The following is a 25,194-nucleotide window of genomic DNA, read 5'->3' on the forward strand; positions in this document are numbered from 1 at the left end:
ACAGCAAGAGGCATATTTTAGGGCGTGTGTGTTGGGGAGGGGGGACTAGTGTTTATTAATTGAGGGATTAGAATGAATTGTCCACCTAGAAGAAAATAAGGTTGTCCCATATAGGTAAAAAAATGGACTAAAACCTAAATGTAAAAAATAAAGCAATTCTTAGGCAACCAGACCAGCAATTAGCTAGTAAGCCAGGGCTGTCGTCTTCCTCCCCACAGAGCAACAGCCTTGATACCCTGTGGTGACAGGTCCTCTCCTTGCTACGCCGGGTTTTACTTCAGATGCTGCACGGGCACCTGGCACAGGGCACGGGCTTCCCGGGCGTGACTGCCACAGGCCCCGAAGCTCCGAGGAGCCCACGCCTGCTGGAGGAAGCCCCCAGCCAACCCTGAGCGCCCCCAGGTCCCTCGGAACTCCCTACATGCTGTGTCCCAGGGCCTTTGCACGTCTGTTCCCTCTGCCTGGAACCTCTGCCCCAACCCTGGCTTTAACCTGAAACTTGAAATTTTCCCTTAAAACTCAGCGTGTATTTCGACTCCTCCAGGAGCCCCGCTCCGCCTGCTGAAGGCTTACCTGCTGCTCATCCGTGCTGTTACGTTCAGAACGCTTCTCAGCTCGGGGCCTTCACACGACATCCCCACTCGGTTTTGAATTCCTTAAAAAATAGGCTTCCATCCCGTCGTCTCTGCCTCCCTGGTCCTACGACAGGTGCGCGGTGTCAGGAGATGCACCACTCACACAGAACGAGACCCGGCGTTTTCTCCATCACCCTTTCTCCTTGGGTCAGAGCCCCCGTATACAGGCTTTGCTAAAATGTCCGTGTTGGGAGAGTCTCTCCAGGTGCAGCAACACCTCAGAGCTTTGATGTGCGCCGTGGGCTGTGCCGACTGACCCTGTGCCTCCACGCACGCACCTGCTTCGGGGCTGCACGCCCTGCGCATGTGCTGACGGCACCGAGGAAGGGCCGACGCCCAAAGGGGCCCGGCTCCGCTGCGCACGTCGCGGATGCGCCTTAAAACGTGTCTCAGCTCAGCTCTGTCTCCCTGCGTCTCTCCTCCCGGGACGGTGGCACCTCAGGAGGTGGACAGACGTGGAGGAGGCCCTTCCTTCCTTCCGGGAAGGCCCATCTCGTCTTGGCTCCGCCGGCCCCACTGCTGCTCCCCTCTGCGCGCTCCCAGACCGCTAACACATTCAGTTCTTTCTGAACATACGCGTGAGGGGTCCATCCCGCGCTCACGAATCAACAAGGGCTGTATAGCCGCCGGGCCAGTCGAGACCCTCGGGATCTGTCCAGGCCTCCGAGGTCTGGACAGGTCCCTCCCACTGGCCCTGTGGCCCGAGCCCTCCCTGCTCCACCAAGCCCCTGGTTCCAACGTCCCACCTGGTTCCCGCCGCCGCCTTGACCCGCCAGCTTCCCAGCAAACGGGGTCACCCTCTCGTCCACCGGCCCATTCGTCCAGCTACGCACTTCCAGTATCTGCACATCAGCTAAGCCTCTGCGGGTACCTGGATGTGCGGGTCTGTGTGCGAGTCTCTTCCTCCTCCTTCCACGCCTAGCGGTCCGCAGTCTCACAACCTTCCTGAGACGTTCCCCCTCAGCGGGTCGCCTCACGTTGGCTCCTCCTTTCCTGAAATTCTCATTTTATTAAATCTGGCAAATCTTATATCTGCGCAGATACGTCACCCATTACGATGTTAAGCTCATGAAGTGAGCTTATGTTTTTTATTACATGTATTTTATTACTCCACCCACAGAGTCATAAATAAATGCTTGTGGGTCAGTTGGTATGAAGGTTACACCGCAAGCTGCCCGCGGGCTGTTGGGATTCTGTGCAGAGCCTCGCCTCGCGGACGGTCGATTTCAAAGCAGATCCACCCAGCTGAGCCCTGATCAAAGCCCTGCCCTGCGGGGCCCCTGCGAGACCAAGGGCCGCTCTGTCCTTTTTAAACAACATGTCTAGCTTGTCCGGCCCGCCCCAGCAGCGCCCCTTCCGGAGGGAACCCGTCCCCAGATGGCCGGCAGGAAGGCACACTGACCGCCCTCCTCTCTCCCCAGATGGAGGTGGACGCCGAGGAGAAGCGGCATCGCACGCGGTCCAAAGGGGTTCGAGGTACGTCCGTGCTCCCCGGTCCCTGGGGGCCCTCCTGGGATCCCCTCCTCCTGCGGGAGCCGCCACGCCTGGCGGGGACGCCACCCGCTCGGGAGCTGTCTGTGGCGGGGGGGTCCCGCGATGGGGGATGGATCAGCGTCTCTTTCCTCTCTCCGCAGTTCCCGTGGAGCCGGCCATACAGGAGCTGTTCAGGTCAGTGGCAGGGCGCGCCCGCCGCGGCGGGTCAGGGAGCGTGCCTCCCGGGGGCCCCGGGCCCGCGCCCCAGGCCCCTTCCTCCCCGGTTCCCGCGCTCCCTGTCCGTGCGCGTGCCCCACGTCCCCCCCGGTCCAGAGGCAGCGGCTGACCCAGCCTTCCCTCCCGCAGCTGCCCCACCCCCGGCTGTGACGGCAGCGGCCACGTCAGCGGAAAGTATGCGAGACACAGAAGGTGAGTCCCTGCGCGGCGCGGCGCGCGCGGAGGGCGAGGGGACCGTCCTGGGGACGCTGTCCCGGCCTGCTCGCACGGGGGCCCCTGCACGCCGCGGGACCGCCTCCGGGGGCGGCTCCACCCCTCACGAGGGGGCCGCGAGGGACCCTGCCTGGGCCAGGGGGGCGGATGCCTCCTCCTGGGTCTCTCGTGCCGCGGCTCACGCAGGACGGTGCACCTCGCGTGGGGACGTGAGGCGTGGCCTCCCGGAGCTCCCTGTGGGAGCGCGGCCTGTGCTGGGGGAGGAGGCCCGGGCCTGGCCCCCGCGGCGGCGGGGCGGGGGGGGGGTCGGAGCAGGAGGGGAAGGACCGGGACGGATCACGGTCCTGAGGCCTCGGGGCTCGGAGGCTGATGCTCCCAGGGCCGCGACGGGGACGGTGCGGGGACCCCTGGAGCACAGGAGGCGGACGGAGTCGCTGCCAAAACGCACCCCAGCGGCGTCGCCGCCTTCACGCCGAGGCTGCGAGCCTCGCGCGGCTCCGGCCCGGCGTCCCTTCTCCCGAGGTCCCCTTCCCTGGGGGGGTCGAGGCGGCCTGCCTTTCAGGGGAAGGGCTTGGTCATGACGGGTCGGACGTGTTTACGGGCCGTGACACTAATTCCCACCCACTAGCGTGCGAGGACCGGGCCCTCCGGGGTCGGGGCGAGGCCCGGGCACCCCAGCTCGGGTCCTGCGGCAGGTGCCCCGAGCACCCCAGGGTGGCCGTCCCTCACAGCCTGGCGCGTTATTCCCTTTTCCGCTGAACGCTAATTCACAGGTGAAATCAAGCAATTACTATGATTGCCCTTTAGCAAAATCAAGGGGAAAATTACAAATTCCTCCAAAATCCTCGTGCTAGCATTGAAGGAGCCAGGGAGGTTTTAACGGGCATCCACGGTGCAACGGTTTCATACCCAAGGAACGGCAGGCCATGGGTGGGAGAGTTTTGTGACTTAAATTATTATAGTCAGCTATTATATGATGATTTTTACTGTGTAAAATAGTAACGTATTGAATTACGTAATTTAAATACGTGGTTTAAAGTCTTTGTTATTTGATGAAGGAGTATATTTGTAAATTCTTTAAAAAATCCAGTTTTTAAAAACTGGATGGTTTATGTTTACAATGGAAAACAGTTAGCCAACCATGAGTGAATGTCTTCCCCAATCATCTCTTGACTAGACAGTAGTTAAACTTGATTACATTCCTACTAGAAGGAGTGACTAACGTTGGCTAAAAAGTTTTAATGAGGTGTCAGCTAGCTTTAATTGCGTGTCATAACCACCCTTTTGCAGCAAAAATCATGACATTCCCAAAGAATTGTTTCAGGCGTCGTATTCCTACCCACGGTTCATCCCCTCGAGCTGTGGACCGATGGGCCCTGCGGGATGCCGTGTGTGCACTCCTGTCCCCGGATTTCCTCCCCTGCTTAGAAAATGATGCTCAGGCTTAGGCCGGGGACAGGCTGGGGACGGCCAGGCCCCGCCTCCTCGGGGACCTGAAGCTGCTGAGAACACAGAACGCCTGCGTCTCCCGGGAGTGAAGGAGACGGAATTTTAGAGAGGGTTCACAGGAACAGCAAAATTGGAAAATTTCACAACAAAAATAATTTCAAGTTTGTAAATTTAGAATAATGTTCCTTTTACCGTGAGTCATCGTGTATGCAGTTATTGGAATTCCCACCGTTTTAATAGAAACAGTGCATCAGGAGGCATACCGTGGGACCCCCGTACACAGACACAGGGCCGTTTCCCCTTTGCCACGAATGACCCTAGGGGCTCTGGGTGAATTATTTAACATGCATTGACTTCGATTTCCTCGGCTTTAGAATGAGAGAGTTGCGGACTTTGTTATGTAAAACTAATTACCATTCAAAACTTACATGACAGATAAGAATTCTCTCCAAGGAATCTCACTGAGGTATCAAGTGAGGCTTTCTAAGTTTCATTTTTCAATGTCTATACATTATCAGCAATTTTCACCTAAGGGGTGACGTTATGATTTCTCAGACTGAAAAGGGGCCCCTTGCAGTAGATAAGAGCCGTGTACACACCCGCGTCTTCTGACTGTTGCTAAGTCAAACTGGTGAGATTTCAATTATATCTGGCTTTGTTTCTTTCTATTTTAAAAAGATTTCCTAAATGAAAGTTTCTCCTCTCTGACAGCTGCTCATCCACATAAATACCTGCACCTCCCCACCCTGCCCCCAGCACAGGTGTCACCTTGTCCTGTGCTGTGTCCCTGCTGAGACTCGGAGCACGTGAGGCCTCCTCAAATAGGACATGAGCGGCAGCTCCGTTTGGGTCGTGATGAAATTGCCTGCTACACTGGTCTTTGAAAGACACGTTTTGCAATGAATGCAGTCCCATTAAGGCTACAATCTCATTATTCACTCACATATCACACCAGTTCATAGCCAAGTAAAAAAGCATTCTTTTCGTTTACTGAAGTGTCTGTTCATCTGAACGTGCAGAAATTCACTGGAGGCCGGTCAGGGGAATCAACAACGTAAAACATAAGGTTCTTAGGAAATTTGATATCAAGCAGTAAAACGATGCCTACCCGTTCATCTTTATTCCGAACACAAGACAGTTTCTGAGGAAATCAAAACTGACCACAGTTTCAGTGTGCCGTCTCACAGCTCCGGAGGGCACGCGCTGCGGGGGCCGCCGGCGGGTGGCCTCGCCGCTCCAAGGGGGCGTTGGCTTCTCGTGGCAGCTGCAGAGACTGACGGCGTCCCTCTGGTGATGGAGGCCAGGCTGTGGGTTTGTAAGAAATTGGGAATAGGGGACAGAGGAGGGTCAGTCATCAGAAACACCTGTGACATTAAACAATAATCTGAATTCACAAGGAAGTCACAATTTAAGATCCTGGTTAAAAATTGAGGGGTAGGAGTTAAAGGTGTAATACATACTTTACTGGGTGGTCTGCCTTGTTCGAAAATTAAGTCCTTGACCTAAAGATGATCTATTCGTGGGTATTCGTTTGTGTCAATAGCTCACCAACAATTTGAGGTGCCTGATAAGGACATGTCCAAATGCACCGTGAAAGGTCGACTCAAAGAGATACATTGGGGAAAACATAGGGAAATGAAAATATAATTTTACCAGGAACCCAGGAAGTATCCAGGGTTTTGGTACAGCACCCCCTTCAGGACTGAGTCTCTGGGCATCAAGGTGAGAAAGAGGAAGGCGAATGCCAGAGCCCATCCCCTGACGCAGGCAGCAGGCCGGGTCCTCACAGGGGTCGCTGTCCTGGCGCTGAAGGTCCATTTCCTTGGATCCCCGCACACTGACCAGCAGGGTTCCGAGCTCGGTCGATACTGCGGTGCCCTGGTGCTTGTAACCAGGGCCAGGCCTCCCCGTAGCTAACGAGATCACCAGCCTTTATCTTCGGACACATCGTTAGTATCCAGACACATGGCTCTGACTTTTCTAGGCTTTACATTCTTGGCACACAAGGATGACAAAAGCTTCATGGAATTTGCAGTCAGGGCCAGAAGTAAGTCTCCTGTCATGAACCAAAGTCCTGACTCGGTCTTTTCCTGACCTCTTCCTTTCCACCACACCTCACATCTGATTTCATCGTTGCGCACGACACTGCTCTGAGTGCACACGGCTTTTCTAAACTGGTGTCTATGGGTCACTGAAGTTTGCATCTCAAACGTGGGGGCCGATTCCAGAGCTTCTTTTAAGCAGGTGCGAAACTACCGCTCCACCATCCTAAGTGAGTTTTCCAGAGTTTGGTTCTAGACGCCCAGATTCAGGGAAGAGAGCGTCCTGGGCCCACCCCGCTCTCCTCCCTGGACCACCTGCTTCCTACTGTGCAGGCAGACATGTGACGTGTGGGTGAAAAAAAGAGCATTTTCCCACGTGCCTGCAGCCTGGGTGGCAGGAAGAAAATGGAATATGTGGAGGCCAGGAACTTGGGGTTAAGGAAGTTGCTGGGCTGTCGGTCGGTTAGCTGGAGGCTGCAGGCAGGTGAGGTGTGAAGGACAAAGACCCAGCCCATGGCCTTGGGCTCTGAGTGTCAAGGCCACACCAAGGGCAGGAAGAGCTTGACACCAGCCCGAGCTGAGAGGGCATCTCAGGGGACCGGGTCTCCCGTGTCCTGGTGGCAGCCCCCCAGCTGAAGACAGATGTCTCATGGATGAGACATAGGGACAGGGGGCCCCAAGTCACTCTATCTGTAATTGGTTTGGTTTGGTTCAAAGGCCTGAAAAAGAGAAGGGTTATTAATCCAGAGAATTACACCAACAGATACTAGGATAGGAGGCAGAGTGCAGAATGTCAAAACATTTCTGCAAAAATCTAGTCCCAAACATTTGACTAAGATTGAACGTTCTAGTGCCTTATGGTCACGATTTTTCTCCCCGTGTTGATATAAAACACTGTTTGTGCTAAAGATACAGTGAATATATAGACGCTGAACTCATCAAAGCTGAAAAAATAAATTAGAAATAGGAATAATAAAAAATTGTTAATACCTATTACAGATTAATAAATATTAAATGTTGTAGAGGAATTTGAATTTTAGCCTTCCTTGTAATAGTTATTACATACCAGACCATTTGGAATTAATTGGATTTACTTATTTCTTTCTGAATGGTGATTTCCATATAAGCCTCCAACGAGGGGTAGAGAGAGAGCAGGAAAGAGAGAGAGAGAGATGGAGAGAGGGAGAGAGAGGGACAGAGAGGGAGAGAGAGAGATGGAGAGAGATGATGGAGAGAGAGGGAGACAGAGGGAGAGAGGGAAAGAGAGAGAGAGATGGAGAGAGAGGGAGAGAGAGGGAGAGAGAGGGAGAGAGGGAAAGAGAGAGGGAGAGAGAGGGAGAAAGAGAGATGGAGAGAGATGGAGAGAGACGGAGAGAGGGAAAGAGAGAGAGAGGGAGAGAAAGGGAGAGAGATGGAGAGAGAGGGAGAGAGAGATGGAGAGAGATGGAGAGAGGGAAAGAGAGAGGGGGGGAGAGAGGGAGAGAGGGAGGGGGGAGAGAGGGAGAGAGGGAGAGGGAGAGAGAGGGAGAGAGATGGAGAGAGGGAGAGAGAGAGAGGGAGAGAAGCCTTAATGTGGGTTCCTGCTTCACATGCTCTGTTTTGTGAATCCCCTGAATTTACTTCTGAAATTTAATGCATTTTACTTAACACTTACCCTTCACAGCTATTGTGTTAAGTCACTGTGTGTTGAGCACAGGGTTCTGGTGAGATATTTGACCCGAAATCTAGCTTTAGAGTCTTGCACAAGCAACGCCCCTCCCAAAAGCCAGGTGATGGTTTTGGTATCATATTTAAATCCTTCCCAGTCTAGGAAATTCAGAGTCAAATCAGTTTATCCTGAAAATTTAAAATTAAAAGCTCCAAATGGCAGATTTCTTCTTTATTATGAAATGATTGTATTCTCTCTGGCTTGTGGCTCACCTTCCTCCTCCGGATTGTTTTCCGTCTCCTCTACCTCTGCGCCACAGTGTGCGCGCCGTGGCGGCAGCCACTGGTGAGTAATTGCCTGTCTTCACGGGAGCTTGTTCCGGAGCTGGGGCTGAGGGCTCGCTTCCTGATGTATGCACGCCTCATTTGGATGCTGCCAGCAGCCTGGGGGCTGTATTATTCATGCCTTGACACAGAGCTCTCACTAAAAGCCTTGGAAGGGAGCCAGGCACCGGGAGAGAGAGTGGAGCATTGCGACGTGCAGCTGAGAGGGGCACCGGTAATCACAAAAGGAGGAGAGAAAGAAAGAAAGAGACAGAGAGGAAGAAGGAGACGTAGGGGTACGGACGCCTCCCTTGCACTGGTTTCACACCGATAGAATTTGCATGTGCGTTAAAATAAAAAACCCTAAAAATAATTGCATTTTTTTCTAACCGCGCTTGAAAGTTTAACACAATTTTCCACATTTAATTGCAAAGCTGATTTTAATTAGTAGGGCCCCGCATGTGAAAAATGAAGATCCACTTGGGTGCGTGGAAACATTGCAGTGTCTGCTTTATGCTCTAATTAACGCACGGCTGCCGTGCAGCAGGGCACACTCTGGGGCGTTTGTCAGGAATTCTGTGCACGCAGCCAGCCAGCCAGGAGCCACGCGCACCAGCCCCCCTCATTCTTTATGAGACACCCTTGTGCATCACCCCATCCATAAACTTTATGGCACGCCTGTCCCTGTTACTATTTGCCACTAGAATTATGAATCAGAAGGTAGGGCACACCTATTCTCACTTTAATTCCACAGTTGCCCGGCTGCAGAGGGAGCAAACGTGTTGAGGTCCAGGGACGTATCTTTACGAAGCGCGGATTCAGAGCAAGTGGGTTTCCCAGACTCACCATTGCTTCGTGACTTATTATTGAGTCGTGTGTACGCAGGCCCAAAATGCAGGCATCGTCTTTCTGGGCTATGGTGGCAATTAACCTTTATTGTCACAATGAATCCTCTATTTAAAAAAAAAAATCTTTTCTGGCCCTCATCCCAAGAAAATGGCATGCCTGCTGCTCGCGTACAGCGCGTCTGCCCAAACGGACAGCTCTCTGTCCCTGGCCAAGTTTGTTCCATAATTCAGAAGACAGCGTGACCGGTTCAGTATATTTAACACTGCAAATAAAACATGTAGCACATTTCAGGGCAGATTTTTGACATTTGATAAGATGCAATATACTTTTAAAATAAGTCCACATTCAAAGAAAAGGAATATAGGTATTTGCAGGTCGGGGCTGAAAACAGAAGTCTACTCAGAGAGTCTCTGACATTAACAGCCTGTATTGCTTAAGACTAAACGCAGGAATCATAATCTCAGTCTGATTTCTCGGGTAATGATTACAAACACACAAACATGGCTTTGAGACGTCTGCAGAACATGCAGCAGGCGCTGGTGCGCGGGAGGGCTGCCGTCTGGGTTTCCTCGTTCCGACGACCCCTGTCTGCCCTGGGACTGCGGCACATACACAGCTGCCACGTTTCAGAGCCGATGTACGGAGACGGGGACCTGGCCTGAGGGTGAGGGCGGAGGGCAGCTGACCTCGCTGGGCGGCCGTGGACCGGGAGCCCCACACCCGCAGGCGGCTGGTTCCGGATCCCCGAGCCGGTCCTCCGCCTCCGGCGTGCGGGGCCCCCGCCCACCCGCACCCCCAGGGACGGGCCGGCGCTGCACACAGTCAGGGGCTGCTGGGTGGTCCTCGGAGGAGTGTGGGCGGCAGGGGGAGTGGGACAGAAAGGAGGTGTGAGCCCCTCGCGCCGAGTCCAGCGCGTCCAAGTGACAAGCCCATGCAGCGGCGGAACGTGCAGGGAGAACCGGAGATTCTGGAGAAGTCAGCCTCGTGACCCGCTCTTCACACCCATGTGTGAGGGCGGCTGCGCCGTTGGAATTGGCACTTATACCCACACTCTGAGCAGCCCGCGGATGCGCGAGCGTGACCTCGGCCCTCCTGACATGCCAAGTGGCTGCCTCTCCTCCTTCTCGGATCTTCTGTGCTGAAGAAAACACAGCGCTTCCAAGATGAGCCCCCAAGAAATGGTTGAACCCCCCACACGCCAGAACCTTCTTTCTGCCAAAACTGGTGGCAGAGTTAGAGTCCCTTAGCCGGAACGTTAATTTGATGAGGTTGTAGTGCTTTCGTCTGAAAAGGTTCTGTGTCACTTAGAATGTTTCCAACTAAAAAAAAAAAGGAAACCCCATCTCAAACTGGCTTACGCGGTACAGAATGAACTGTCCACGTAAACTGGGCATTGAGGTCAACTCACAGGACTCCTGCCCCACTGTCTGGCATCTCCCTGGCAATCCCGCGGCAGCTGATTTTCCCCTCATCCTGGGCCTGCCTGCCAGGGCCCCAATGTCCATGAGAGGCTGGAGGGGTCACATCCAGAAGCTGCCTTGGAGCAGCGAGGAGGAACGCCTGAGAAGCCACCTGCACTGTCCTCAAAGCTCGGGTGCTCCAGTGGGCCCACGGGCGGGCCCGAGCCCCCTGACCACCGAGCCATCCCTGCACTGACGGTGAGTCACCTCCCTTAGGCAAGGTATCCTTCCCACAGCCGGAACCGCAGGACCACCTGGGAACTTCCTGGAAAGGCTGCCTCCTGGCTGCACCCCCAGCCCACACATGCTGACTCAGAAGCGGTGGGTGGGACCCCGCTGTCTGGTTCCCTCTGCTTCGGGGGGTTCTGCTGCTCCCCGAGTGTGAGATCACGGCCCCCAAAGGTACAGGCCTGTGTGTGCCAAAAGCCGACACGGGGTCTCATGGGTTTCCAGTAACAGGACGAGAGGGCATGTCCCAGGCGAGCCACTAGCAAAGCCAGAGCGTGGATGCAGCTGGCCGTCGGGGAAAGAACTGAGTGGCCGTCTGTCTGGGGAAGGACTGGACGGCCAGGTGTGGACAGGTCAGGGCTGAGGACCAGGCAGCTTCTGCAGGCTCAGCCTCGGCCTGCGTGGGGATCCCCTCCCAGAGCCAACACGGGCCTTCGGGCCACGCATACGAGGTCCAGTGCAGAGCCTCGGCCGGCCGGCCGGCCCTGCCCTGGGCCTGTCCCTGTCCCCTGGGCCAGCCAGGCTCTGTGTCACCGGCCACCTCTGCCCCGCGTGTCCGGCCTGCACAGAGCCCAGTGGCCGGGAGGCCGGGAGCACACGGATTGTAAAGGGCCAGAGCAGGTGAACTGGAAGAAAACCTGGATGCGTCCTGGAGATTGTTCACGCGTGTGGGGGGCTTGCCTGCCTCGTTTAGACAGAGCCGCCGGGGCCCGTGAGCCTCCGCGAGGCCCTGTGGACCTGGGAGCAGGAAGATAAACGCACCTTCCCTTTCCTGTTGAGGGAAGGCTCTGCGCTCCCCTGTATAATTCAGCAGATTTTAAAAGGTTCACGCGCTGTAATTCAGTAGCCACTCCGTGGCCATGCACACCGCTGATGCTGTATTCACGCCGGAGATGTGCTTCCCGCAGAAGTGCACGCAGCTCCTGAGACTCTGGGGAGGAGGAGGTCAGAGCGGAGAGCATCTCGGAAGAACCTCGGTTCATCAACCACGCATGAGGACGCAGTGCTGTTCTCGACTCACCGCGTCAGCCGCCAGCGCATACGTGCGGGCCGTGCTTCTGAGTGGACTGTCTGCGCCGCCCTGAGGGCCCTCTGGACCACCCTCCCAGCCCGCGTGGGCCTGAGGGCCAGGAGGGCAAGGAGGCAGCGGCGGCCCCGTGGAGGACCCGGCAGACCGCCATCCCAGAGCCGGGGCCTCTGGTGCAGGCTGCGCTGGGCACGGTGTTGGGGGGGGGGCTCCCCACGGTTCCCGCGTGGGGCAGTGGGGCCGGGAGCTAATCACGGAGCCGCTTCTCGATGCTGCGTCCAGGAGCACGCCCCCCCATCGGGAGGGGCAGAGGGACCCACCCCGCCGCCGCTGTGGTAACAGGCTCTCCGGACCGCAGCCCCTTGCCTGGGTGACTCCACGCCCTGCCGCTCCAGGCCGCCCGGCGCCTGCCCGCATCTCAGGAGGCGCCTGCCCGCATCTCAGGAGACGCTCATCAGATTATTACCGTGAGGCCACCACCCTGAGTGGCTAATGGATTGGACTTTCCCCGAGGCAGCATGGTTTTGCTGATTTCTAACAAATGAAGACGGAGGCCAAAGTGGGGAGGTTCGGGAACTGAGGTCCTCACAAGAGGCCTGTCTGCCGGGAGTCAGCGACCGCCTGTCATCACCCCCTGAGCTGGGCCGCCGGTGGGAGCTGCCGCCGGACCCCACACCCAGCCCGGCCCCAGCCTCTCCCTGAAACGGGGCAGGAAGGCCTGCGCCTTACAGCGTTGAAACTCCAGGACCTGAAAAGATACAAAGGAGTTTGCTTTTTACATTGTCTTAACTGATCCTCCCAGGGAAGTTTTATTGACAGCAGAAACCGAAAGACATACTGCATGGGCGCAAAGCTGACTTAGGATGAAAGGTGGGAGATGCTCACTTTCTTAAGCAAGGACTAAAAATGGGATTATAAAAGAAAGAATCGTGGAAGTGGGGGCAGCTTTTCATGAATGTCTATCATGTTTTGTCACTGTGCTCAGCTCAGAGGAATGTGACATTTCCCCAGAATGTCAGTGGCCACAGCTAGGTGTTTTTTTTTTTTTTTTGAATTTTTAATGTATTTTACTCTTTGAATTAGTCTCATACTATAGATGTAGATCTGTATTTTTTTAATTTTTATTTAACATTGTAACATGAGACTTCTCTGATGCCACTAAATATTTAATTTTAATTTTCACGGCTAAGTTCCATCGTATGGTGGATGGTAACTTATGCAACTCTTATTGTTGGAAATTATTTAGTGTTGTTTTTCAAACTTTTTCATGTTATAGATCATGTGTGATAAGTATTTTTGCAAATAGCTTTTAACGGCTTTTGGCTCCTTCCTTGGGGTAGATTGTTACAAGGAAGAGCCTTGGCTTGAAGAATGTGAGGACAGGAGCAGTTTTAAGAGTTTCTTTCTCCCAAAATGGGACCTGTTTGCATTCCCAGCAGCAGAAGAGAAGGTATCCCTGTTTCCTTCCACAAATAATATGGAATAATTGTTTTTAAAACGCTTCCTTCTTACTCAAAAAAAATTTTTTGTAAAAGGATGATTTTTTAAAGAATTGGTCATTTTTTTAAAGCTCTTTATTGGAATATAATTGCTTTACACTCTTGTGCCAGTTTTTGAGGCACACCAAAGTGAATCAGCTGTATTTATACACATATCCCCATATCCTCTCCCTCCCACAACTCCCTCCCACCTCCCTGTCCTGGCCCTCTAAGGCATCACCCATCATCGAGTTGATCTCCCTTTGTTATACAGCAACTTCCCACTGGCTATCTATTTTACAGTGGGTAGTGTATATATGTTTATGCTACTCTCTTACTTCATCTCAGCTTCCCCTTCACCCCCCACCCCCGCAACCCCGTGTCCTCCAGTTCATTCTCTGCATCTGCATCCTTAAGAATTGGTCATTTTTAAAACAATGCTATTGCCAGATTATTCTGGAAAGAGACATGGTTCAAACTTTAAGCTGCACTTCTTTCCTCTTAAATGACCTCACTTATCAGTATTCAGGTGAGCTGGACTCCAGCTGCCTGCCCCATAGACTGACCCTCGGGTGAGACCCTCCAGAGCTGAGCAAGGAAGAGGCTTCCAGGCAGGAGGGTGACACTTTGCGCCAGGCAGAAGGTGAAAGGCTCTCGGTCTCTGTCCCGTTCACCTCGTCCCCCCTCCCGCCACCCGCCAGCCTCGAGTTCCAAACCTGGGAGCAGAGGAGAAGCCAGTGGCCAGTCACCAGAGCCACAGCCCAGCGCGTCAGGGTGGGGACAGAGCCCCTGAGGGAAGACACTCTGCCTGAACGTTATATAAAAGTGTGTTTAGATTTTACAATGATAGACATTCAGGCGTGCAAGGAGCAGAAGGTCTGCATCAGGCCTGGGAGTCTGCCCTGCCCTGCCCTCTCCAGCTCAGCCGGGGCCTCCAGGGCCTCCAGGTGAGTCAGAGTCACTTTTTCCCCTTGGCCGCGCGGGCCGCAAGCCGGGAGCAGGTGAGCAGACACCTCTGGGGCTGCGGCCGTGCAGAGGCCCTGGGGTGCGACCGAGGGCGGCGTCCTGCCCAGCCCTGCCCTTAGCAACCAACCCTAGACATGCACACCAAGGACACAAAAAGCAAACGGACGGTTCCCAGCTCCCGCACGACGTGGGGGATGTGGTGTGTAGACAGTGTGCAGGAAGGAGCGAGCCGTGGGGGCGCGCTGGCTTCACCTGCGGCGGAACGGCGCCCAGGTGCCTCCTTGCAGAAAGCACATACTTGTGAGGGAAATGCATAAAGGAAGTGTGACATGGTCACCTCTGTGGCCAGGTAGAGGATGAGCCTACAGACTGCCACACAGAGGCTCTGCTTGGCTAACTACTGGGGGCCATGGCACACACAGCCGTCGAGCGGAGGGGATGTCTGGGGACAAAGGGACGCCCCACCCTTTGAGGGAAGGTGTGTGGCCCGTGACAGCAATGCGCACGTGCGTCCAGACGCACAGGGTGCAGGGGAGGGTGTGACCAGGCCGGCAGGAGAAAGGGTCCTGGGAGAAGCACCGGATGCACAGACGCCCCGAGAGCCTGCCCCCTGTGCGACCTCCGCCGCGTTCCCCAAAACGCGGAGGGGATGCAGGGCTGGAGGGACAGGTCATCTCACTTCCCTCCCATCGCTCGTGAGTGCAGTGGGCACTCTGCGTGCCACCTTAATCCAAGGCATGCACGGGCACAAACATTCCCGACTTGACGACCTCTAGGAGGTGGGAGTTGGAAGACCTTTGCTGAGTCCCGGGTCTGGCTCCAGCTGGCAGGACCGCAGACGTCACCCAGGTTTCATCTACACCCTGTGTAATTTACACAGGACTCGTCACAACGCAATTTCTGAAGCACGATATCCAACCCGCACAAACATCCTTAGACACTTGCCGCAGCTGCTTGGTTCCCGCCCACGTGCACAATTTTCTTCCCAAACGGATTGCCGTTGACCCCTCAGAAGACAGGAATCCTCTCTCTCTGTCTCCCTGCGGCATCCTTTCCTCCGCTCACGGCGGCCGTTCATTCAGTACCTGCTGGAAGATGTTGCTACCGACGTAACGAAAGGATGCTGAAGAGGTAAAATGATTGGAAAAATAGAAGCAGAATTTCTACAAGTAAACAGGCTAAGTTACGTTCAGTTCTGCCTAAACTTATAACCCTGAGTAAGATCTTATGTCTCCGCCTTGGGGGACGTCTTCTCCGTTATCCTCTGACTTCCATTTCCTCCACACGAGTCAGAACTGTGGCCGGGCACAGAGGCGTCACGGGAAGGAAGCCATTCCTCTCGCAGCCGCCCGCGGGTACACAGATGTGACAGAATGTCCCAAGGGCCCTTAGAGTCATGCTGGGGGACCAGGGAACAGAGAAGGAAGGGGTGCATCCCCCGGGCCGGTCAGCCTTCCCGAGGGGGAGACTCTCCGACTGGCCGGTGGGGGAATGCGGGACCTCAGGGGAGGAGAGGAGCGTGTGACGAGGCATAGGGGGTGGGGGGTACACGTTCAGCCATCCTTTCCCTTGGTGACGCCAAGCTCTGTGTTAAGCAGAGCTGGGCAAAGTGCCGAGATCTGAGTGGTGACAGATGGGATCCCTGGCCTCAGGGCGGCTCGGAGCCCCCAGCCCCAGGAGCTCCCGCCACGGGACGCTGAGGCCTGAGCGAGTCAGCCTGACCGGGCAGGTGGGAGAGGGGGCCGGGGGGCCAGAGAAGGAGGCAGCGTCCTCGGTGGGACCAGAGCCGCCCCCACAGTGGGGACGGGAGGTGTGGGAGGAAAGCTCAGCGAGGAAGGAGGCTGTGGCCTTGAGAAGACCCCGATGATCGTGGAAGATGCCCCATGGGGACAAGGGGGCAAGGAGTCCCCAGCCTTAGGGTGCAGCCCGGTGGGTCTCACAGAGGACCGAATGTGCACGGGCAGGGTTAGGTTTTATCCTCTCGGGAAGGGGGGGGGGGTGGGGAAGGGAGGGAGGGAGGAAGCGCATCGCAGGAGGAGAGAGGAGTGAAAGCTCTGGGGACCAGGCGGACAGCAGCCAGCCTGGCCCAAGGCGGGAGCAGACTGGAGAGAGAAGAGGACAGACTGGGGGCACAGCAGGACGCAGAGCCGCGCCCGGTGGCGCGGGGAGGAAGAGGGCCCTGCGTCCTGCGGTCCACAGCTCAGCACGAAGCCCAGCAGCTGGAGGGAGGACAAGACACAGTCCACGTGGTTTCTGTGCCACGGCCGACGCGTTCATCTCAAGTCCTCTGGTCCGAGGCGGACGCCCTGTGTATGCAGCTTGCGTGTACCTCACCGTGCACGAGAACGTTCTGTCTGCCCCGTGCTGTGTGGTGAGAACTGGAGGCCGGGGTCTGAGCGACAGGAGCTGGTCGCTGGCTGGCAGGCCGGGCCTCCCGTCCACAGCCCTGCCCACTTCCCAGCAGAGCTGCCGGCCGTCGGGCCAGGTCCCGGCAGAGACAGTCCTCTGCTCTGTCGCTCACTTCAGAGCGGGACGTGCAGCCCAGGTGCCGGCCCAGGAGCCTGAGATGCTGTGAGGGTCCTGGTGGAGTAAATTGAAGCCGGGGACCCACCGCGGCCACAGGCCTCTCTCTCCCTGGACACCGTGAGGACACACGGGGTGAAGGAGGCTTTGGGGAGCACCCACGTGCAGAGCCACCACCCTAAGGTCTGCAAGCTCCCAAAAAGCTGAGGTCAAATGCCTCTTTTTAGGGTGTTTCTTTCCAATTACTGAAAATGCAGTGATTTCCACGGCGCAGCAGAAATTTTCAGGAGCAGAAAGCAGTCGACGAGCATCTCCAGGTGGACGGTCCTGCAGGGCCTGAGCTGCCACGGACCCTGCAGCATGGCCGCGGCCCTCGGGGTTGGCAGGGACCCTGGTGGACCCTGGGTCACGTCACTCAGCTCCACGTGCAACCCCAGCCCGGCTCTGAGCCGGGGCCCCCAGCCGCCCTGCACGGCTTGTCTTGGGAGCAGACCTGCCCCTCTGCCACGGAGGGAGGGGGACCCTCCAGGCAGAGCCATACTCAGCCCCGTGGCGAGAAAGCCTCGGTACCCAAGCTTCGCTTTGGGGGAAACCAAATTACTGCGGGTTGCAGGCCTTCCCCTGAGGCGACCCCCTGGAGGTGGGGTCCTGAGCCAGCACACACGGAGGGCACCCACCCCTCAGCGCGCCTGGCCTCCGCCGGCCCCGTCCTGCTCCTGAGACCAAGCAAAGCGAGGCCAGGACTGGGGCCCGGGCGGCCACCCCTTCTCTCTCAAGACCCAGGCTTCAGGCCAAAGCCCTTGACCCCCAGAGGGAGAGGGGCAGGCGCGGCATGGTCTGGGCCAGTGGTCATCTCCAAAGGGGGCTGCCGTCAGTGCCGGCCGCATCGCCAGCCATGTGGCCCTGGGAAGCCCCGTGCGTGTCGCGTGTAGGGACCCGCGTGCAGCCTCTCGTTTCAGGTTCTGTTGTTGTTGCTGCTTGTCCGGCCGTAGGGCCGTGTGACACCTTCCTTGCCGTCCATTGTCATGTCCGCAGCCATCTAACTCCGAGAAGCGGACACCCCCAGGCGGGCCCACGCTCTGTGCACAGATCCTTACTCGTGTCTTCTTAGGACCTGATAGCTATTAATCGTGTGAGAAAGATACATTAAAAAAAATGGCAGGAACCTGACTACATTAGGGACCTGGAAAGGAAACAGCGTGGAATCCTAGAATGAGGGGCCTTAGCCATCAGACGAGACGCTGAGCCCCCAGGCCCCTCCGCATGGAAGCCTTCCACGGGCAGGGAGGCCCCAGGGTACAGGGGCCCCGAGACACCTGGTCTCTAGCCCAGGTTCTAGAGGGCGCCCCGAAGACCCCTGGGGATCTGAGTGGCCTCTACCTCCTGGAGATGAGGCGCTACGACCCAGGGATGGAGGGACCCCCTCAGGGTCACACAGTTAATAGGAGGCTTCAAATCCAGCTCTTCTGGTCCAGACCTGAGTTCAGTTCCTGACCAAGATGTCTGAGAGCCTTTGCCGGGCTGAGAATTACCTTTCTGTTCACAGGGAGGGGAGGTGGGTACTTCCTGAGAAAATTGAGAGAAAAGAAGAAAAATTCTCCTCTATTTAGTGTTATTAAATACAGAGACAGATAAAACATGGTAGCATCATTTACATCCAACCAATGGCTGAGCTGGAGGTGATGGTTTTTCTCCTGAGCCGGGAGGTCCCCACCCCCACGGAGGCTGGGTGAGCCCAGCGGCCTCTTCCCAGGCCCCTCGCGGACCGTCCGCGTGACCTGAGTGGAGCAAGATTGCATTTCTTTAAAAAAGGAAAAAAGTTCCTCAGCTGCTACCTCCAGAGCTGACCCTTGTGCAGGGTGGCCCCTTGGGAAGCCCCTCCTCTTTCTGTGGGTTTTCAGACGACAGCCCACCCCCTCCCGGGGCCTGTGGGGAGTCACAGCCTTCTCACCGGGACGGCCTGGCCCAGTGTAAAGGAGCCACGTGCTCGGGGGAGACAAGAAGGAAGAAGCAGGAAGCACCCTGGGGGCGCCCATGCGGGGCCGCGCAGCTTCTAGGAATCTAAGACCAGAGGAGCGAGGCCCGCGTGGCAGAGGTCGGTGTGAGGGAGCTGGGGCCGGGTCTCGCACACGCACACACACGCACACACACAGGACTCCCAGCGAAATCACGTCTGAATACAGCAGCGTGATCCCTCTGGTCTGTGGCACCCCTGCCCGTGCCACCCACTCCTGCCACGTCCTTTCTGACGGGAAGTTCTGGAAAGGCCACAGCCTCCCACAGCCAGGCTGGGCGCGTCCTCTGAGGGCACCCCCTGCTGAGTGAGAGGTGGCTGGAGTGACTGCCGGAGTTCCTCTCTCCTCCAGACTCTGCTGTTCCGAGGGTGCTGTCTTAGGACTGTCTCCCAGCACGTGGTTCCCCAGACCGTCATGAACCGGCCACTTCAGGAAACCTTTTAACCATCCAAGATTTTTAGCTCAAATAGGAAGCGTTAAAGTGAATTTACAGAGCAGTTTAATTTGTCGATCTCACTGCCAAGGAGTAGATTAGCTGTTGGGGTGATTTTATCTGATGTTCTCAGCATTCTCCATCTTCTAGTCTTATAAGCGGCAGGTGTAAAAAGTGCTATTTTGCAGACGGAAAGTAAATGGCAAGTGTTTCATTGAAAGCTGGGTGCTGGTGGAACAAACCTGAAGCCCAGGAGGCCGACAGCAAAGTCACCAATAGCGTCAATGAATAGAAGGTGAGGTGTTGCACCCCCTCCTTCACGGGCTCAGTGGCGACTGAGAAGAAAGGATTACGCGGGACCCTGATGACAAAGCGGGGGCTAAACTGAGATGAGAGGATGACGCATAGGAAAGTCAAGGACACGATGAGGCAGGTGCAGAGCGGGTGCTAAGTAACCGGTAGTGCAGAGTTCTTAAAGACTGAGGATGTAAACTCCAGACTGACCAGGGAGGACTTCATGGAGGAAGCAGAACTTGAGATGGTCTTAAAGGGTCAGCATGAGAGGAGGTAGAGAAGCAGGGCTGGAAGAGGGAGAGGGAAAAGGAAGGGAGGAGCGGAGGAGGAGGGGAGGGGGAAGGGAGGGGGAGGGGAGGGAGGGAGGGGGAGGGGAGGGGGAGGGGAGGGGGAGGGGAGGGAGGGAGGGCGAGGGGAGGGAGGGAGGGGAGGGAGGGGAGGGGGAGGGGAGGGGGAGGGGGGGAGGGGGGAGGGGAGGGGAGGGGAGGGGAGGGGGAGGAGGGAGGGAGGGGAGGGGAGGGAGGGAGGGAGAGGGGAGGGGAGGGAGGGGAGGGAGGGGAGGGAGGGAGGGGGAGGGGGGAGGGGGAGGGGAGGGGGAGGGGAGGGAGGCGTTGCTGGTGCTGTGCTGACACCAGGGCTGCTTTAGTTGAATTCTCTTGGCTTTGGAAGAACAGAGACACACAGGTTCTTACGGGTGAAAAGAAAAAGAAGAGGGGATATTATAAGAATTTCAAGCATTTTTTAAAATGTAAGATACAGTCTCAGCAGCCAAATAATCAACTCTGCTGGAGAGCGGGCTTGGGAAAAGGGGCCCAGTCCCCGTATGTCCCCACCCACCCTGCCCGCGGACCACGGGCCCACCAGGCTGCCGCCTTCCCCTGGAGAAGTGTTCTTCCTGAGGTAAAATAAATTACACAGTGATTATCTTATGTTTTATTCGAATCTTTAAATTGCCATTCAAGGCAATAAATATTCAATAACAGTCTACATCATTTAAAATGATTTTAAAAAAAGCAAGTCTCTGCCTTTCAGAAACAGATTTTTTTTAATTCTCTAAAGCAGGAGGGTCAAGTAAATATTTTGTAAAATTATTCATTGAATGTCTTACAATGCCTAGAACATTTATGCCAAACTTAACTTAAAAATGTATACTTTTCAAATCTGTCTGACTCTTGTTTACAGCAATCTACAGAGAATAAAAGAACAAAATTAAGGAAATATGTCAATATGTAGTCAAAACTGAATTGGTTTTGTGAATATATATGTTGTTGAAAAGATAGCAGGAAGGTGTCTGGAATGCTAGCCATTTAACTGAATAAATCAGTGAATTAGATTACTTCTGAAGTATTTTTAAACACCTTTATATATTCTAAAGACATGTAGGAATAGTCACTTAAAAGTTCAGAGGTGGAAAGGGATATGAACCGTGCACGAGACAACAGGATGCAGAAAGTAAGAGAGCGCAGGTTCCCAGGGCACCTTCCACACACTCGGGAGGTGGTTTATACACATTTCTCCGTTTGTCGTTTGCCGCCGGAAGTCTGAAATAGGTATTACTGTGCCCCTGTTACAGATGGAGAGACTGGGGCTGGCGGGGGTTAAATAAACGGCCCGGATGTGGGTAGCTGTGTAATCTTGAGCAAGTTACCTGAGTGTATGTGCTCAGCAGAGTCAGCATGACATGGCATGGCACGGCACGACCCGGCATGACATGGCACAACACGACGCGACGTGGCACAACATAACAACGCAACATGACAAAACACAGGTGCACGCAGCACCGACGCTGCCCGCAGCTCCACGGGCTCGGTGCCCTGGACCCTCCGCCATCTGTGTAGATACGGCCAAGCTTCCAGGCCAGGCTCAAAGCCCACCTCCCAGCGCGACGTCCATCCTGGCCCGGGTCACGCTTCTCCCAGTCCTGCGGCCTCCGGGGGCCTCGGAGTGCTGTCCGGGGGCCGCAGCTGTCTCTGCTCCCGCCCCTCCAGCCACACTGGGAGCCCCTGGGGACCAGCCCAGGCCTCCTCGGCACTCCCAGGGCACTCGGAGGGTCCTCTGTGCTCTGCGTCTCTGTCGTCGCCCCCCGTGCCCTTCCTCAGATCCCTGTGTCCCTGCGGGCCTGTCGGACGCTCTCGCCTCCCCTCTCTCCACTCTTCTCGGGAAGCCAGCTCCAGCCCGCTGTGCACTGAGCACCCAGACCGTGCTGCCGGCCAGACCTCTCTCCTGAGTCCCTCCCCTCCCGCTGCTACGGAACCCGGGACACCTTGCATGTAGCCCACCCACGTCCGCCCGATCTTCCTGCCCTTTTCCCACCACAACCCCGCAGAGTCCTGAGCCTTCGGCATTCTCCACGCCAGGGGGTGTGGCCTTGGCTCCTGCAGCCACAGCAAGGCTGCTCCCCGTGCGAGTGCACCGCCCCACCGAACTGCCTGGGAAACCACTGACCGCCTGCAACGGGCCCCGCCGTCCCCAGGGCGGCCTCCCGCCACCCCACTGCGGTGGCCACAGTCTCCCTCTCGCGCTCTCTCTGTCACAGTCTCTCCGTCTCTCTCCCTGTGTCTTTCTCTCCTGCACCATCCATATGGGCTCCTCTGTGAAGCCTCCCCGATCCCTGATCCTCTCCACGAGGGTAACCCTCTCTGCTCCTGTGGCGTGAGGTAAGGAATGCGTCTGCACGGCACAAGGAGACGTCTCCTGAACAAATGAACCCGTCTACTCATCCAGCAGAATTTGTGACGAGTGCACTCACCGCATGACAGATGTCGGAGAAGCAGAGGTGTTAACAGGTTCTCGCTACAGCGCAGGCAGCAAGACGGCAGGGTGTCTCCCTCTTCAAAGATCAGGAAGCCAAGACATGGGGAACGGGGCATGTTACTCAGCCTTGAGATTTTCAGCAAGTGACTCAGAATCTCTGTCCCTCAAAATGGGAATATGACAGTACCTATCTTGCAGGGCCACTGCGGGGTTTACTGGATCCATATGTGGAAAGATTTGGGGAAACACCAGGCACATACTAAGTGCTCTGTGAGCATAGCCAAGCTGACTTTAGCACCCAGGAATGCAGAATCACATACAGGTGGAACTTCTGTTATTCCAAAATAATCACTTATCCTGACTCAGCCTCAAGTAACAGAAGAAAAATATCCCCCATCAGAGAAGAGACCACAGAGAACCCCTCGTGAGCCTCAGAATTGACCTTGGCCTTTCTACGCTCTGTGAGCATCCCCCTTGGTGGGGAGGCGCCAGGGCCAAGACCTTCTCATCCTTGGCGTGTGTCTCCTGTCGCAGCTGAAACAGGAGAGCTGGGAGCGGGGCACAGCGGCCACAGGTGTTTTCCAGAGACCCTGTCCCCTGTTTGTATTAAAATTGGAGAAGCGAAAATGTCAAGCAAAAGACCATTAAAAATAACATGGAAACTGGCCTCGGGAGCGTGTAATACACAGTATTTTATACATGTGTGCTCACTGCGGAGACTCCGTGGCAAGTACCCAATTTTCTAGAATAACCTGATACGAAAGACTAAACGTTGTTTAAATCAAGTTAACATCAAAAGGGTTGTAAAAGCTGCAGCAACTGAAAGACCTGCAGAGGTACCAGGACCAGCAGAGCGATGCTGTAGAGCAGCTAAGCCTGGAGGCCGGAGGCGCTCAGGCTGCAACACTTCCATCTGAACCTTAAGTGACTCGCAGCCGTGATGTTACGTGTCGTCATACTTCCTGATGCTGTGACGTGTCCACTGTGTGGAAAACGTATAAATGCGTGTACTGTCCTCTCCGGAAGCTGTGTGTTACGCGGAGTGGGGAGGATGCGGGAGAGCTGGTGAAGTGCTGTCAGTGCGTTGCAGGCGCTGACCTGACCTCCAGGCTCTCCTCTCAGCTCGGGGGTGGGGCAGAGCCTGCAGGTCCTGCAGGTCCGGAAGCGGCTCGGATGCTGGATCAGCGGGGACACTCACCCCGGCCGTGCCCTTGTCCTTCAGGGGCGGCTGAGTCTGAGCATGCTGTGGTCACGCAGGGAGTGTTCCCTGCAGTCGCTGGGCCACAGGCCGGGGCTTCTTGCAGCCACAGGACGGGACCCCGAGCTCCTCCTGAAGCTCAGCCCCTCCCTCCTGTCCCCTGCTCCTCCTCCCTCAGTAGCCGGTGTCCTTCCCGTCGGTCTCTCACGCAGCAGATACTACTGAGAACCTGCTGTGTCCACTACGGTAGCCACAAGCCACGTGTGGCCACTGGACTCTCGAAACGTGACGGGTGCATCTGAGGAATTCACTTTAAAATCTGCTTCCGCTTCACAAGATGGCTACACATGACCAGCAGCTACTGTATGGGACACCGCAGCTCGAAGAATAAAACAGACCGTCGGACACGGGCCATGTTCTCAGTCCCGGGAAGGGCAAGGCAGCGTGTCACCCCACAAGCACACAGGGTGTGAAAGGTGCTTTCAGGACTGATGAGTGGAGGAGACGATGGCCTGTTCGCGCAGCAATGTTCCCTGCGTAGCCGTCCCACACGAGGTTCCCCGTGGGAAGCAGGCGGCTGTCCCCGCGGCAGAGGCCAGAGGACATGCTGAGAAGCAGAATGGAGGGGCGGTGCGGATGTGAATCCCTGACCCTGAGCGGGGCGAGGAACCCCCCGCGTGGGGATCGCGTGGAAGGGCGGCCGGGGAGCCTGCCACGTTCCCGACGCGCCCTGAGACCCCGCCCTTTGCTCTGTTCTGCGGGGACGTCCCAGAACCGTGCGGGCCCTTGTTTCTCAGCAAGACACGTGCGTGCTGACAGGCGTGGGCCCAGGTGAACCCGGAGGAGCCGCAGCCGGGAAGCAGGCTGGCCTTCCCAGCACCTGCCAGGTGCACCAGAGGCAACACCCGCTCTCCCTCCGCGGCACAGACCCTGTCCTGCCGGCCACCCGCGGGCAGACACAGGGCCCCGTGGACGGGTCTAGGAGGCCCTGCGCTCCCCAAATGCATGCCCCGGAATCACTTCCCAAGGCTTCGCTTTGAAATATTCCGAACCACTGGGTTTCACAGACCAGGAAGCATCTGTTGACTCGAGTGGGGTCTCCATCCAGGAGTTTGACCCAAGGAAAGTGAGACCTGTCCTGTGGGCTTGAATCCGGTTGTCGTGCTGAATAGAGAACGGGCAAAACGAACCCGTTTGCAGGTGGAGCGCAGTTCTGTCTACAGTTTACGTTAGCGGCTGTAGAAAGAAGCTTGAGCATGAAACCCTGGGAGTCGGCAGAAGACTCCGGAAGCTTGAGGCCAGCGAATTCGATTCAGGGCAGCTGAGAGGGGAGAGAACCGACAAGAAGGCCGCCGTGGTGCTGGGTTTACACCATCTACAGATGTTCCCACCGCCAAGCGGAGGTGGGGCCGTTTTCAGTAACGTGACCGCGTAGCACAAGTCAACTGGTTTCCCATCGTTTCCCAGAATCGGGGTGAATCTGATGGTGGTCTGTCCCAGCAAACGCCTGGTGTGCAGGCAGCTTTGATGCAGAACAGACACATCCAGCAATGTGTTGATGAACCGAGACGAGAGAGGAGGTTTGGGAAGCTGCAGGTCCAGGGGCAGAGCCCAGAAGAACCAGGACACTTACCGTTACACCTACTAATCCATTCAGACAAACGCGGAGCAAATACATTACAAGTGCACTCAGACCCAGGACCGTCTGGAGAAGACGGGGCTGGAATGGAAGTTGCACTTGATCACCTGTCAAGGCTGGAGGTGGGCGGATTTGGTCCTTTAATGCTTCGGAATGTTTGTCCGAGATGATTGACTCAGATTCTCCCCAAACCCATGTAAATGTTTGCATAAAAGAAATCTTGGGTATCTGTTTATTTCCTACTAGAAACACTCTCTAGACCAAAATTTGTTTCCTTCGGTTTTTTTCTGATTATAATAAATGTTACTCT

General features: G+C 55.9%; 1 protein-coding gene across 5 annotated transcripts in view; it reads left to right on the forward strand.

Annotated features, from left to right (window-relative positions):
- The first annotated feature begins 2,056 nt into the window (after positions 1-2,056).
- The window catches only part of MYT1L (myelin transcription factor 1 like), a 136,543-nt gene continuing 113,405 nt past the window's right edge, over positions 2,057-25,194 (forward strand). For all 5 annotated transcript variants that reach the window (XM_057741706.1, XM_057741705.1, XM_057741702.1 and 2 more), the window contains exons 1-3: positions 2,057-2,111; positions 2,270-2,303; positions 2,475-2,537. In XM_057741706.1, coding sequence (XP_057597689.1) covers positions 2,057-2,111; positions 2,270-2,303; positions 2,475-2,537 — 152 coding nt within the window. The remainder of the gene's footprint in view (positions 2,112-2,269; positions 2,304-2,474; positions 2,538-25,194) is intronic.

Source organism: Hippopotamus amphibius, chromosome 7, assembly GCF_030028045.1.
Source record: "Hippopotamus amphibius kiboko isolate mHipAmp2 chromosome 7, mHipAmp2.hap2, whole genome shotgun sequence".
NCBI classification, from domain to species: Eukaryota; Metazoa; Chordata; class Mammalia; order Artiodactyla; family Hippopotamidae; genus Hippopotamus; species Hippopotamus amphibius.